Source organism: Bison bison, unplaced genomic scaffold, assembly GCF_000754665.1.
Source record: "Bison bison bison isolate TAMUID 2011002044 unplaced genomic scaffold, Bison_UMD1.0 scf7180017864068, whole genome shotgun sequence".
Lineage (NCBI taxonomy): Eukaryota > Metazoa > Chordata > Mammalia > Artiodactyla > Bovidae > Bison > Bison bison.
In genome coordinates this window covers 1,718,886-1,732,541 of record NW_011494640.1, presented here as the reverse complement: position 1 = coordinate 1,732,541, position 13,656 = coordinate 1,718,886, and the positions used below count along the sequence as shown (strand labels likewise).

General features: G+C 56.4%; 1 protein-coding gene across 1 annotated transcript in view; it reads left to right on the top strand.

Moving 5' to 3' along the window:
• Nucleotides 1–13,656, top strand: part of COL16A1 (collagen, type XVI, alpha 1) — a 56,230-nt gene that overhangs the window by 7,116 nt on the left and 35,458 nt on the right. The window contains exons 9-35 of the mRNA XM_010837081.1: nt 751–804; nt 1,105–1,131; nt 1,673–1,708; nt 2,739–2,765; nt 4,246–4,308; nt 4,580–4,621; nt 4,747–4,791; nt 4,888–4,923; nt 5,281–5,343; nt 5,907–5,951; nt 6,039–6,134; nt 6,304–6,342; nt 6,931–6,975; nt 7,104–7,139; nt 7,610–7,720; nt 8,124–8,159; nt 8,391–8,426; nt 8,502–8,612; nt 8,973–9,017; nt 10,870–10,905; nt 11,004–11,048; nt 11,545–11,676; nt 12,447–12,482; nt 12,690–12,797; nt 13,114–13,236; nt 13,358–13,411; nt 13,615–13,653. Of these exons, the coding sequence (XP_010835383.1) occupies nt 751–804; nt 1,105–1,131; nt 1,673–1,708; nt 2,739–2,765; nt 4,246–4,308; nt 4,580–4,621; nt 4,747–4,791; nt 4,888–4,923; nt 5,281–5,343; nt 5,907–5,951; nt 6,039–6,134; nt 6,304–6,342; nt 6,931–6,975; nt 7,104–7,139; nt 7,610–7,720; nt 8,124–8,159; nt 8,391–8,426; nt 8,502–8,612; nt 8,973–9,017; nt 10,870–10,905; nt 11,004–11,048; nt 11,545–11,676; nt 12,447–12,482; nt 12,690–12,797; nt 13,114–13,236; nt 13,358–13,411; nt 13,615–13,653 (1,566 nt within the window). The remainder of the gene's footprint in view (nt 1–750; nt 805–1,104; nt 1,132–1,672; nt 1,709–2,738; nt 2,766–4,245; nt 4,309–4,579; nt 4,622–4,746; nt 4,792–4,887; nt 4,924–5,280; nt 5,344–5,906; nt 5,952–6,038; nt 6,135–6,303; nt 6,343–6,930; nt 6,976–7,103; nt 7,140–7,609; nt 7,721–8,123; nt 8,160–8,390; nt 8,427–8,501; nt 8,613–8,972; nt 9,018–10,869; nt 10,906–11,003; nt 11,049–11,544; nt 11,677–12,446; nt 12,483–12,689; nt 12,798–13,113; nt 13,237–13,357; nt 13,412–13,614; nt 13,654–13,656) is intronic.

Genomic DNA, 13,656 nt, shown 5'->3' with positions numbered 1-13,656 from the left:
TCCTGTCCCTCCCCCGATCTGACTACAGCCATCCCCCAGGGTCAGTTGGTCACGTGTACCCAACTGGGGCAGGGAGGGCACTGGAAGGCCTGCCTATTTGCTTCCTACCCTTACTGGATTCCGAGAAGCAGAGAGACAGCCCACTGTATGACCCTATGCCTGCCTGCTTGCTGGCATTGAGAATTGTGCCTATTGAACTCTGGCACTAACTAGAACTTCACTGGTGCCATCCCAGACCCTGGTGAGGGAAGGATCAGGCTGGCACCCAAAGGCATTTTCTCCAGGACACAGATACCTAGGATCAAAGGCCAGGCGCCACACTGCTTGTCTTGGGGCTCACTCATTCTTCTGGGCTCAACCCAGGCCAATGCCAGACTGGTTCCATGCCCAGCACCATGGCCAGCTGCCCTGCCTGCTCCCAGATTCTTCAGGGGGTGGCAGGGAAACCCAGTTCCTCCCGTAGCCCCACCCCTGGCCCTGCAGCCTCCCTGCCCACCAGGCATCTTGCCCAGCCTTTGGCTCCAGGAACACAGGATCCCATTGATTCATAGTCTTGTTTTCTCCGACATCACGTGGGTGGGGGGAAAAGAAGGGGGTAGACTGTGGGGGTGCCAGGAGTCTGAGCAGGCTCTCGATACCCTGGGAGCTGCCAGATATCAGGCTGAAGGGGTCCCTGGGGTCCATGCCCCTGCCTAGGGGCCCTCAGAACTGTCTCCTTCTCAAGACTTGGCTCTTATTCTTTCTGCTCAGGTGGATGCCCAGCTGTCGGGAAGAATCAGCCAGAAGCCAGAAAGAGGAGCAAAGGTAGAGACAGGCGGTGGGCGGAGGAGCCCACGGCATCCTCAGTCTGCCCTCCGTGTCCTCTGTAAACCCCTTGAGTAAGAGACTCTCCGCCCACGCTCTTCCCACCTTCCCCCACTCTTGGACAGAGCTTAGGACTTGAAGATGCCAGCTCTGAGAAGGAAAGATGAAGGGGGAGAGACAGAAAAGTACCTGGCTCTGTGTAGGGCACCCGCTCCTGGTGGTTCTTGAGTAGGGGTGTTGGAAGCCGTGCTTTGTCCTCTCCATTCCCCGCCCATTCTTATGCCCCCCTCCTCTTCCCAGGCCCACCAGGAGACAGCAGCCGATGAGGTAAGCCTCCCATCTAAACTGGAGAAAAGAGCTTGGTTGGAAGGGTGCCAGCCTGAGCCCTTTGGACAAGGCTTTGGGGCCCTGGAGGCTGGGCCTGGGGTGGGATGACCACACAGCTCCCAGCATTCCTTGGGGACCTGATGCTGGGCTCTGTCTGCCTGATGCTTCTCCTTAGGAGGTGGCTGTTTAGCCCTGGACACTCCTGTTGAGTAGGCAGCAAATGGCCATGTGCATTTTGGAGAGAGCCCAGGCCTTGCCCATGGGAGCCCGGATTTGGGGGTCTTACTCTGCTCCATATGCTGTGTGATCCAGGTCTTGCTGCTCGTCCTCTCTGGGGTTCAGTTTCCTCATCTGAGAACTGGCTTGGCTCTGGGTTGGTGGGAGTTGAGGGACATGGCCTATTTGATGGGATTCCGATCTTTATGCTCCTTAACTCCACCCAGACACCTGTGTACTTGGTGTGTGTATGGGGGCCAGTGGGGTGCAGGAGGCTGGCCTGAGGCTCTCAGACCTGACCTCCAGGTCCATTCTTCCCTTTCAGTGCCCACCCTGTGTCCATGGTGCCCAGGAGAGCAACGTGAGTGAAGAGAGAGTGTGCTGGGTGGGGCGGGAGGAGGCTGGGAGTGGGCACTGCCTGGAGGTTGGCTTGGCAACTTCTTGGTTCAGGACAAGGGGGTCTTTGTGTACTTTCACACTCTCTGCCCACCCATCCCCCAGAGCTGGGCTTGACCCTCAGCCCCAGCCCCACCAGGCCAGGGCCTCATGGGAGGAAGTCTCATGCTCTGTGATCTAGGCAGTGCACTGGGCTCCAGGGTAGGAGGGGAATGGGGTGGCAGCCTGCAGGGTCAGGGCCTCAGTACTGATCCCAGAACTCCCCACAGGGACTCAGGCCTGCTTTGCTTGGAAGGCTTCCCATGTCATTCTAGAGACAGAGAAGGGGAAGGGCTGGCTCAGGGTGACACAGCCCAGCATGGCCCCCCAAGCCACATCTTGACTCAGGGCTTCCCCTCTAATCCCTCTCCAGGTGGTCCTGGCCTATTCTCCCTCTGGGGGGCCAGAAGAACAAGGGAAAGGGGCTCACTGTGAGCCCAGCTGGTACCCAACTGTGCCTCTTCCGTGGGCAGTATGAGTCACCACTTTCCCACAGCCTGACATTCTGAGTTGACATTCTGCATTGATCCACAAAGGACACAACCCTCTCTCCCCTCAGCTCTAAGCCCCTGGCCTTTGGGGATGTCAGGAAGTACCCCTCTGCTGCCCGCCCTTTTCCATCCTGTCCCCCACCAAATCCAGTAAGGCTGATCATCCCCAGATATGCGGGGGTTACCATGGCAACTGAGCAGCCATGTTATCCTAGCAACGAGGGGGTGGAGCTAGCCAAAGCCAGGCAGGTTAGAGAAGATAGGTCAAACCCCTCTGTAAGTTTGACAGCTTTAGTATATAAAATCAGCATGCTGGTTGGCCTGGGAAGCAGAGCAGGGGCTGGGATCCAGGATGTTGGCTCAGCCACTCCTGTGTGGCCCTGACTAAACTGCTTGCCCTCTCTGGGCCCCTGGTTTCCCCTTCCTCCCTAAGATGATTATGTCCTCTTTCTTCTGTCCTTTCAGGTCACAATTGGTCCTTCTGGCCCCCAGGTGAGTCCCAGATGGAGAACAGGACACCCCTGCCCTCTTCAGTGGTGCCAGCCCATCTCATGGCATGTGGCCTCCTGGTTGTGTGTTTATATCAGGGCTACCCAAGCCTGCCTGGGCTTCCCAGGTGGCGCTAGTGGTAAAGAACCCACCTGCCAATGCAGAGATGCAAGAGATGCATGTCAGGAAGATCCCCTGGAGGGAGGCATGTTAACCCACTCCAGTGTTCTTGCCTGGAGAATCCCATGGACAGAGGAGCCTGGTGGGCTACAGTCCTACAGGCTTCAGCTCCCTACCTCTAGGTCTCACAGAGTTGGACATGACTGAAGTGACTTAGCATGCACGCATGCACCCAAGTCTGCATAAGGGTGGGGCTGATTAGATGTATGTTTGCGTGTGTGTGTGTTTGTTAGAGACAGTAGTGGGTGTGTGAATCTAAAGATGTAAAAAACTGCGCATATCTAAGGGTCTGTGGAGAAGGAAATGGCACCCCACTCCAGTGTTCTTGCTTGGAGAATCCCAGGGACAGCAGAGCCTGGTGGGCTGCCGTCTCTGGGGTCGCACAGAGTCGGACACAACTGAAGCGACTTAGTAGCAGCAGCAAGGGTCTATTGTGTGTCAGGCCCTGGGCTGCCCATTGGCAGTATGACCTTCTTAAACCGCCTCAGGCATAGGTACTCTTATTTTATTTCAGGGCCAGCTATGCCCACATGTGTGACTGGTGTGCTTTTGTGTGTGTGTGTGTGTGTGTGTGTGTATGTGTGAGACTGTGCATTTCTGGACACGTGTTTGCATGTGCAAGGGGTGAACCCATATACCTGGGGGCCTGACAAGACCATAGAACTGTGGGTGATGGGCTAGGCAGCATATGCAAATGTGAGATGGTACTCTTGGGTGTGCCCATGAATAAATAATGTTATTCTTGGGGCCACCTCCGTGTGCGTGCTAAGTGGCACTGAGCAGTTTACCTGCAGGGTTACATTTCTTCCGCATTGCAGCCCCTTGGCCCCTTGAGGTAGTTGCTGACACGAATCCCATTTTCTTGATGAAGAAACTGAGGTTCAAACAAGTCGCATGACTTGCCCTAAGGCATGTACTTATAAGGTGTGGAGGTAGGATTTGAACTTGGGCAGCCTGACACTCACCGTTATGGGTGTCTGCCATTCCACATATGTGTGTCCAAGCACGTGTGTCCCTAAGCCCCTGGGTGTGAGCTAGCATGCTTGGAAACGGGTGTGGGGAAGAGATGCTTTCTGCGTGAGACTATATATTTACCAAATATAGCCTTTTGGGGTGGGAGGGACAGGCGGATGGATGCGTATGGGATCCATATGCTGTGTGCGTGGTGGTGGGGGTTGGGGTAGGGCTGTGCTCATTTACACACCCGTGTGTGGTGGATGCATGGAAAAGATCAGCCTGAGGAGAGCTTCAAGGCTCTCATGTGCATCTCTGGTCCCAGCCCTTGTCTTGGTCTCATCCACAGGGAGGGAAAGGTGAGCGGGGCCTGCCTGGTCCATCAGGACCCAAGGGAGAGAAGGGAGCCCGGGTAAGTGTTCCATCCATGACCACAGCAGGATCTTCCCAGTGTACCCTGGGGTTGGTCTGGAATGTGAGCCATCATCATCCCATCATCTTATCTGGAACTCTGCAGCCTGGTCTAAATAGAGGAGGAGGGCCAGGGTCTTTCTAGGGGTTAGTGTGTAGAAACCTCTATTTTCTAGGGGCACCTGGGATGATGGGATTCCTGGGCCCTTCCTTCTCAAAATAGGTCTAGGGTGACTCCCCTAGGAGGCTGATTCCTTGCTCCCTACTTCTAGGGCAATGACTGTGTTAGAATCTCCCCGGATGCCCCGCTTCAGGTAAGACCTGGAGGAGAGGCCTGCTTTAGGGCCAATATGTGGATGACTCCTGGGGAAGGGGGCTGTGCCCTCTGAGCCCTGGGGGTGACCCTGGGCCCCTCTCAACACCTTATCTCCCTGCTCAGTGTGCAGAAGGCCTGAAGGGAGAGAAGGGAGAGTCGGGAGCCTTGGTGAGTATGCGACCAGCGCCAGGGCAGGGCAGCAGGGTCATGGCCAGTCTCCCCATCCTTTCCTCACCTCTCTTGTGTGTCCCCTTTTCATCTCAGGGACCCTCAGGACTCCCCGGCTCCACAGGCCAGAAGGTAATGGGCCTGGATTCTGAGGGGATGGGTACCAGGGAGGTCTGCAAACCCTACAGACAGGAAGAGGGAGGCGTCCAAAGTCATCCTAGAGGATGACGTCATTGGGCCCAGAGTGGGTGGCACCCCCCCAACCCTCCCAAGTCATCCTGCCTTGTCCACCAAAACCAGGAGGGAAAAGCCACAGACACCCTGAGTGAGTGGCCTGGCTGGTTGGGCAGTTCTTTCTGTTGTCTACCCTCCTGTGAAGCCAATTAATCTCTGGGGAGGCTGAGACTGGCTCTAGGGAGCAGATGAAGCTGTTCTGGTTCTTCCAGCCCCTTCTCTCAGCCCCTGTCACTCTGCCTCTTCCTCCTTCAGGGCCAGAAAGGCGAGAAGGGAGACGGAGGCGTGAAGGGCTCGCCGGGAAAGCCAGGCCGAGATGTACGGTGCTGGGACCCTTCCCCCCACAAAACCCACGTCCCTCAGCACGTGGTCTTGAAGTGGCGAACTGTAACCTTTGGAATCCAACCCACTGCCCCTGTTCAGACAGAATGGAGACCCAGGGAGGGGAGGGCTGCGCCCCAGGAAGGGGCAGAAAAGGGCCTGACTGACTCCCAGCTTCCCAGGTGGTGCTAAGGGTAAAGAACCTACCTGTCAATGCAAGAGATGTAAGAGATGCAGGTTCGATCCCTGGGTGGGAAAGATTCCCTGGAGGAGGGCGTGGCAACCCACTGCAGTATTCTTACCTGGAGAATCTCATGGACAGAGGATCCATGGGGTCACAAAGAGTCAGACACACCTGAAGCGACTTAGCGCAACATGACTCCCAGTCCAGGAGCCCCTGACCTCCAAGCCCTGAGTTGACATCTGATGGCCTTGGGGCACTGGGTGGAGTCTGGCTTTGGGACAGGGCAGTGAGGGTGGGCATTTCCACGTCCCAGTGGGGCTGCTGTCCTGGGAGGTGCCAGGCCTCAGCCATTCTCACAGCCTCCCCCCGCCCACAGGGCCGGCCAGGAGAAGTCTGTGTCATAGGGCCCAAAGGGCAGAAGGTGAGCTGTGACTGTCTGACGGGGAGGTGCGGGTAGGGGGGGCTCAGAGGCGGTGGTTCTCTCACATCCACCTTATGTCTGTGCTAGGGAGACCCTGGCTTTGTTGGGCCTGAGGGGCTGGCAGGAGAGCCCGGGCCCCCAGGCCTCCCTGGGCCCCCTGGCATAGGACTTCCGGGGACCCCGGTGAGTACCCCTGGCTCCTCCTGCCTGTTTTCCCCTCAGAGACCCTTCTCCCTCTCAGCCAGAGGGGAGGTGGGGCTGGGTCCCAGGGGGCTAGGCTGGGGGAAAGGGCCAGAGTGGACCTCACTGTAATGGGAGGCCCCTGGCTGACCCACCCTGTTTCCGCCCTCAGGGGGACCCAGGTGGCCCTCCAGGCCCCAAGGGAGACAAGGTAAGCATGGACAAGAGTGGGGGCCCATGTGGGAACCCCCGGCGGGAACCCCCTGCTTGGTGAAAGGAGAGAGGAAAATGGGGCTGGGGGCAGCAGGAGGGAGGCAGCGGGTAGGTTGGGGAAGGGGCTAGGGGGCTGGGCCCCTCAGTGGGCGGTGTCCCCATGCCAGTGCTTGCTGATGTGAAGGCCTTGGCCTGGGTTCACAGGCCTAAGTCTGGTTAATGACCACAGTGGTCCAACTGGAGGGCCCAAACTCATGTGAGGGCCTTGTGCCTTGAAGAGCAGGAGGCCTGGAAATGTCTGTCTGCTGTGGTTCCTCTGGGCTCACCCAGGTCACCACCCATCCTGATGCCCTGGGGCAGGGACACACAGAGGCCTCGTGATCCCCCTTCCTGTGCAAGCAGAAGGACTCGGGTTAGACACGGAGAAGGACAGGCAACAGGAAGGGAGTGTTGACAAAACTGACCGAGAGGAGACAAGAGATTTGGCAAGATTGTCCTGCTATCCAGAGGGGACTGGAGGGTGAAGGGGTGGATGGGCTGAGGCCACGGCCAGCACCCTTCTCCTTAACCCTTCTTCTGACCGCAGGGCAACTCCGGGGTGCCTGGAAAGGAAGGTCCTGGCGGGAAACCTGTGAGTGGCCCAGTGGGAGCACAGCTGCCCACCATGCCCAGACCTCCTCTACCAAGGCCTCCAGAGGGAGGGGGGTTCTGTCCTCCGGCCCTCTCTGCCACGGCTAACGCCTGCTGCTTCTCCAACAGGGCAAACCAGGGGTGCCCGGGCTGAAGGGAGAGAAGGTGAGTCCCAGGCCTGGTTACGCCAGGGTGGGGTGGGAGGGCAAGCCTATCTCTGAAGGGACGGTAAGCATCAAGGGTGCTGAACCTGAGACCTTCCTTGGGGGACCCCCACCCCTCCTTTGTTCCAATGGCGTGCCTTTGACTACTAAATAAAGGGCCTGGCTTTGGAGTTACATAGCCAGGTTCAAATCCCACCTCCGCCACATACATGAATATGACAAGTCAGTTAGCTTCTCTTTTTTGCCCAAGTTTCCACACCCCTAAATGGGACACAATGATTTCTTATGGCTTGTTGTGAGGAGGTAGTTTTTGATGTCCAGGGATTGTATTCTGAGTGAATGATTCAGGTGAACAGAAAGCACCCTCTACCCCCCTAGTGTTCCTGCTGCCCACTTTACCCTGGCTCACCCCTTGTCTTCCCCAGGGTTTCAGCCCCACCCTGTCCGCTCATGGTCTTTCCCTTCTGCTAGGGTGACCCCTGTGAAGTGTGTCCAACACTACCTGAAGGGTTCCAGAACTTTGTGGGGCTCCCTGGAAAGCCAGGACCCAAGGGAGAACCAGGTGATCCTGCACCAGCCAGGGTGAGTGCCTAGGGTGGCCTGTGGGTCTCCATCAAAAAGCCTGGGGGCATAATCATGGAGAGGAGTTGGAGAGAGGGGCTGGAAACTTCTCATGGCCATAGAGACCTCGTGAGCAGAGAGTCTAGGATCTTAGTTCCATGGGGGTGGGGACTGAACCATAGAGTTTAGGGCTGGGCTAGAAGGCCGCCCCAGGTCTCCATAGCAACCAAAGAGGGTTCTTTAAGCCAAGGCTTAAGATGCCTTTTGGGCATGCTGGGGTGGAGCCAACCCTTATAGTGAGTGAGGCTGTGCCCTCCTCCTGGGATTGGATGCTGGTTGAGGGTGGAAGAAAGGAGTGGGCAGGGGTGGTTAGGGTCCTGGCTTGGACTGCGTGCTCCACTCCCTCACAGATGCTTTTTTTCAGGAGGGTCTGGGAGCTGTTGGACAAAAAGGTGATCGGGTATGTACAGGCAGTTTCCAGTGGGGTAGGTTAGCCTGGCCTTCTTTCCTGTCTGTCTGTCACATGGGTTGATGAGCCCCAAGTCTGGGATGCTGACCTTGAGCCCCTTGGGACTCCTGGCTGTTTGAAGGGTTTGTGGTATGTGACATTGCTGTCCTCATAGATGGCTGGGAAATTTGGGGTGCCCTACCGTACCCAGTCTCTCAGCCCATAAATCTCTTCTCCTTGCAGGGAGACCCTGGCATCCAAGGCCTCAAAGGAGAGAAGGTGAGGGACCCCGTCCTCTGGCTGCCCCCCTCTGATCACTGCCAGCCTTTCTGATCCCTTCTCTTCCTTCCCCAGGGGGAGTCCTGCTCGTCCTGCAGCTTTGCCGTAGCGGCCCAGCATCTCCAGCCTTCTGCAGGGGCCAAAGGCGACGTGGGCCCTCCTGGCCTGGGTTTGCCAGGTCTTCCGGTAAGTCACTGCTTTCCCCAGCCAGGCCAAGGCAGCCCATCTTTACCACACTGGTAGCCTCCCTGGCTCCTTAGGCCTAGTGTCTCAAGCAAGGCAGAGGCCAGGAGGGACGCCCTGAGGTAGGGGCCCCAGGCCTGTAGCCCAGTGTCTCCCTTCACCCCTGCATCTCCCCAGGACTCCCTCTTAGAACCTCTGAGTGCCAATCTGTGTAACAGCTGTAGTTGTCCAAACACTGTGGGGTTGTGGGATTTGTAGTTCTGAGTTGGCCTTTCTCTTTCTGGGTGGACACTGGGACTCATGGAATCTTGGAGGGATGGGAGTGGGGGGCATGCAGTGACTGTGACTTGATTATTTTTTCAGGGGAAAGCTGGGGCCCCAGGGCTAACAGGGCTGAAAGGAGAAAAGGTGAGATCTGGTTAGAAGTCAGGAAAACTGGGATCTTCTTGACAAGGAGGCAGGGGAGGGGGCCCCTGGGTGGGGCATAGGGACAACATAGACAAGAAACCAAACTGTAAATCCACAGAGAAATAAATTCATCAATGTTTTGCAGACTGGAGTCAAAGAATTTATTTCTGACAGCCCACATGTTCTCCAAGAGAGTTCCTTTAGTATTGTATTTTTAATTTATTGATGATCCAAAACAATTGAGTACCTTCATAAAATAATAATAACAGCCCTCCTTTACTACTTACTTTGTGCCAGGTAGCATTCCAAAGGCTTATAGATGTATTGACTTGTTTCCTCCTCCCAAAACCTCATGGGGTAGGTACTCCATTCTTCCCATTTTGTGGATGAGGAAGCAGAGGTCCAAAAAGACCAACTAAATTGCCCAAAGTCACATGGGGGTTTGGGGGCAGACCTGGGATTTGAGCACAGAGAAACTGGCTCCAGCGCCTGCAGTCTTGCTGCTCGGCTGGGTCGCTCAATTCCAGTGCCCTGTGAATGTATGCATTTGTGGTTGTGTTGGAGACAAATGACACCACTGAACTGATAAAGCAGCTACCCCTGTGAGGGGTTCGCTGGGTGTACGAGGGTTCAAGTGTGAGAAACCCTGGAATATACGTTCAGACTCAGCTCTACCAGGCAGATCATTTGTCAGATTTCTCAAATGGAGCTTTACACCCTCCCCCTCACCTGTTTCTTCTTCCAGCCCTTCTGATCTCCATAAATGGCACATACCCAGTTCTTCAAGCCTCCTCAAACCCCAAACCTGTCTCCACCTCATCTCCTCCATCTGACAGGTCTCTCCCAATCCTCCTTCTCCCCCGGCTTGGCTCAGCTCCACGGCTGCACATCGTCTTGGTCCCACAGCCTCTGACTTGGATGGAGGTGGCAGCCCTCTAGCTCGCCTGCCTGCAGCCGCTGCAGCTCTTCAGCGTTTTCACCCAGTAGCTACTGTGGTTTTGTTAAAACAAACACATGCTCTCAAGTTACACTGTTTCCCTGCTGAAAATCCTTCTGGGACTGGACACTGTCTCAAAGGCCAGCGGTGCCTAGCAAGACCCCGGATGCCCAGCCCTGCCCGCCTTTGCAGCTTCATCTGGTTCTTCTCTCTGCATTTCCTGTGCTTTAGCTGTGCCGCCCTCCTTCCTTTCTGGAATATGTCAAGAATGTTCCCACCTCTTAGATTTTGTCCTTGTGGCTCCCACTGTCTGGAGCGTTTTTCCTCTCTTGCTCCCCCTGCTCTTTCATTGACCGGGCCTTAGTCTCCTCTTTCTGACAATAATTGTCAGCATATAATAATAAACAGTTCTCTGACCATCCTGTCTAAAACGGCCTACCCTGCCTACTTTGTCTCACCACCCTGCTTACTCCCTTCATAGCACTCCTGGCCATCCAGTTACAATTATTTAAAAATTCTCGGTGTCCCCCACAAGGGTGTAAGTGCCACAGATGTGTTTGTCTGTGCTGTTCACTGCTACTGACCAGCACCTTGCTCAGTGCACAACACGTCCAGGCATCCAGCGAATGACTGTTGGACAAACGAATTCCTGATCTTTGTGTGCTGGGCCAGGGCTGAGGGTGGGTCTGGGATTCTGCGGCCTGCACCTGAGGACAGAAACAGGCTGGCCACAGTCTTCCCTGGGGACCTTGGCGGAAATCCCTTCGCTTTCTGGGTCTCAGTTTCCTAGCCAGGAAATGGGAGTGGGGGTGGTTAGGGGTCCCCAGGGGCTACTCTTGTGGCTTGGGGTTTTGGAGTGACCTAACACTTGTGTGCCTCCCCACTTTAACCCTGTGTTCTCTGCTTTGCTCTCAGGGTAGTTTCGGGGAGGTAGGGCCAGCCGGCAATCCGGTAAGTGAGCTTTGGATGCCAATAGCTCGAGGGAGCAGGATGAGGTGGGAGTGGCCCAGGCAGATGCAGGGCATCACACGTGGCTTCTTATCACACAGGGGCCGCCAGGGCCTGCGGGACCCACAGGCATCAAAGGGGAGAAGGTGAGTCTGAAGACCTTCCCCATGCAGCCAGGGCCAGCATCCCAAACACACTCCTCCTGCTTGACTTCAAACCCTCCCAGGCTGCCCACTGCCTGAGGGTAACATCGGATCCCTTACCATGATGTTCAGAACTCCTGAGGCTTGGCCCCCCCCCCTTTTTTTTTTTTTTTTTTTTTAATATGATCCATTTTTAAATTCTTTATTGAATGTATTGCAACATTGTTTGATGTTTTGGTTTTTCGGCTTTGAGGCATATGGGTTCTTAGCTCCCTAGCCAGGGATCAAACCTTCAAATCCCTGCATTGGAAAGTGAAGTCTTAACCACTGGACCACAAGGGAAGTCCCCCCCACCTCCTTTTTTCACCTGGTTTTCTACTATGTCTCCTGAGAGACCCCCCCTGCCCAGTCCAGGTGCTAGGTCAGGCCCGGCTGCATTCCCAGCCCCAGATTCCAAGCCGGGGCTGAGGTCCCCCAACCCTGTGTCCTTGCTTGGCAGGGGGAGCCTTGTGAGCCATGCAGAGCCCTGACCGAGCATCAGGATGAAGACAGCCACGTGGTGGCCTTGCCGGGGCCCCGTGGAGAGAAGGGGGAGCCCGGGCCTCCAGGTTTCGGTCTGCCAGGAAAACAGGTGAGTTCTGGGGCCTGTGGAGGTGGGATACAGGCAGGGCTGCCTGGGTCTCTAGGTTCCTGGTGCAGTGGGGGTAGGTGGGAGTGTGGAGGGGCCAGTGCGTCTGTCCCCAGAGGGAGCTGGCCTGACGGACCTCTGCCCTTCGTCCTGGGACATAGCATGGCTGAGTGTGCAGAAAGACCGCCAACCTGGGACCAGACAGACCTGGGTTCAAAACCCACCTCTGCCTTTTACGAGCCCTTTGACTTGAGCCAGTTACCTCCCTCTCTGTGTCTCTGTTTCCTACAAATAGTGTTGCTGTAAAGTCTAGGAACGATGTGTGTGAAGCATTAGTGGCACACAACAGGCATTCAAGAATGATAATTACAAAAAAAAGAATGAAAGTTACCACTGGGGCGATTATTATTTTTACTGCTTTACTCATAGCAGTGAATGCTACCACAGTGCATATCATGGGCTGTTCACAGCTTCATATGTATCGACTTGTCTAATCTCACAAGGACTCTGTGGGATAGAAGGCTGTGCTCTTTTTATCACCTCCATTTGATCGATAAAGAAACTGAGGCACTGAGAGGTGAAGTAGCTTGCCAGGGTCACCCAGGCAGGAAGCCTGACTCAAGGCTCTTTTCTTAATCTACACAAATTCACTAGAAGGAGAGCAGAGGTTTTGGTTTGTCTGTGTGTTGCCTTTTCCTTGGCTCTAACACACTGCTGGACACTTAAGGGTGTCTAGTATGAGGGAACTGACGCTGGAAATGCTTTCTCCTCAGGGCAAGGCCGGAGAGCGTGGACTGAAGGGGCAAAAGGTGAGAGAAAACTCGGTGGGCACGGGTGGGCACCACCTTCTCTCAGATGCCGTCCCCACCTCCTATTCCTGAATTGTGCTGTGCCCACTCTCCATTCCCTGCCCAGCCCCCAACCCCAGTGAAGGGCTCTGAGTGCCCGTAGGTCCCAAGAGGCCACCATGCCCTGAGCTGGGTCATCCCTGCCCTCCTGAATCTTGCTCCTTACAGGGTGATGCTGGGAATCCTGGAGACCCTGGAACACCAGGCATCACGGGGCGGCCAGGACTGTCGGGAGAGCCAGGGGTTCGGGGCCCTGTGGGGCCAAAAGGAGAAAAGGTCAGTCAGGAAGGGGGCAGGTTGCCCCACGAGCACGAAGAGATCAGGCCGAGAGCTAATGAGGGGAAGGACTTTGGGGTCAGGCCGTGACCCTCATGAGATGCTGGTGTCACCGGGTGGAGGCTCCTCGGCTCTTCTCCAAGGCAGGGGAGGAGACCCAGGAGTCTCAGGGGCCAATATTGATATCCCGGGCTGAGGAGGGGTCGGCGGAGGGGCGGAGCTCTCCGAAGGGCACAAGGACCCCAGTTTCCAATGCCTCCTCTCTTGGCGGCTGGGCCTGGCTCACGGGTTCCTGGCTGTGCCCATCTCTGACCAGGGTGATGGCTGCACCGCCTGCCCGGGCATGCAGGGGGCGCTGACAGACAGAGCCGGGCCGCCTGGGAAGCCGGGCCCGAAAGGAGATCCTGGGCCAGAAGGCGTGGGCCGGCCTGGTAAACCGGTGAGTTCTGGCTACCTGCCTTCTCGTCCTTCCCTCCCTGGGCCTTCTTTCTCTCCCCCTGCCCCCTTGCCCCTGTGGGAGCCCTGGCTCACCTGTGTCTTTACTCACCTGTGTCTTTTAGGGCCAGCCTGGTCTACCAGGAGTTCAAGGACCCCCAGGACTGAAGGGCATACAGGTATGTGTGAGTGTGGGGGGCCTGGGCTGCAGCTCTGTGGGGGTGGGGAGATACTGGGGGCAAGTGGGCCTGGAGGGAGGAAGGGAGATCCGGCCGCTGCGCAGGGGGAGGGGGACGGGGGGAGGTTCAGGAGAAGGGGCTGGGGCAGGGGTGAAGGATGAAGAGGGAATCTCAAGCTCAAGCTTGTCCTTCTGCCTATTTAGGGAGAGCCCGGCCCTCCAGGAGTGGGAGTCCAGGGGCCACAG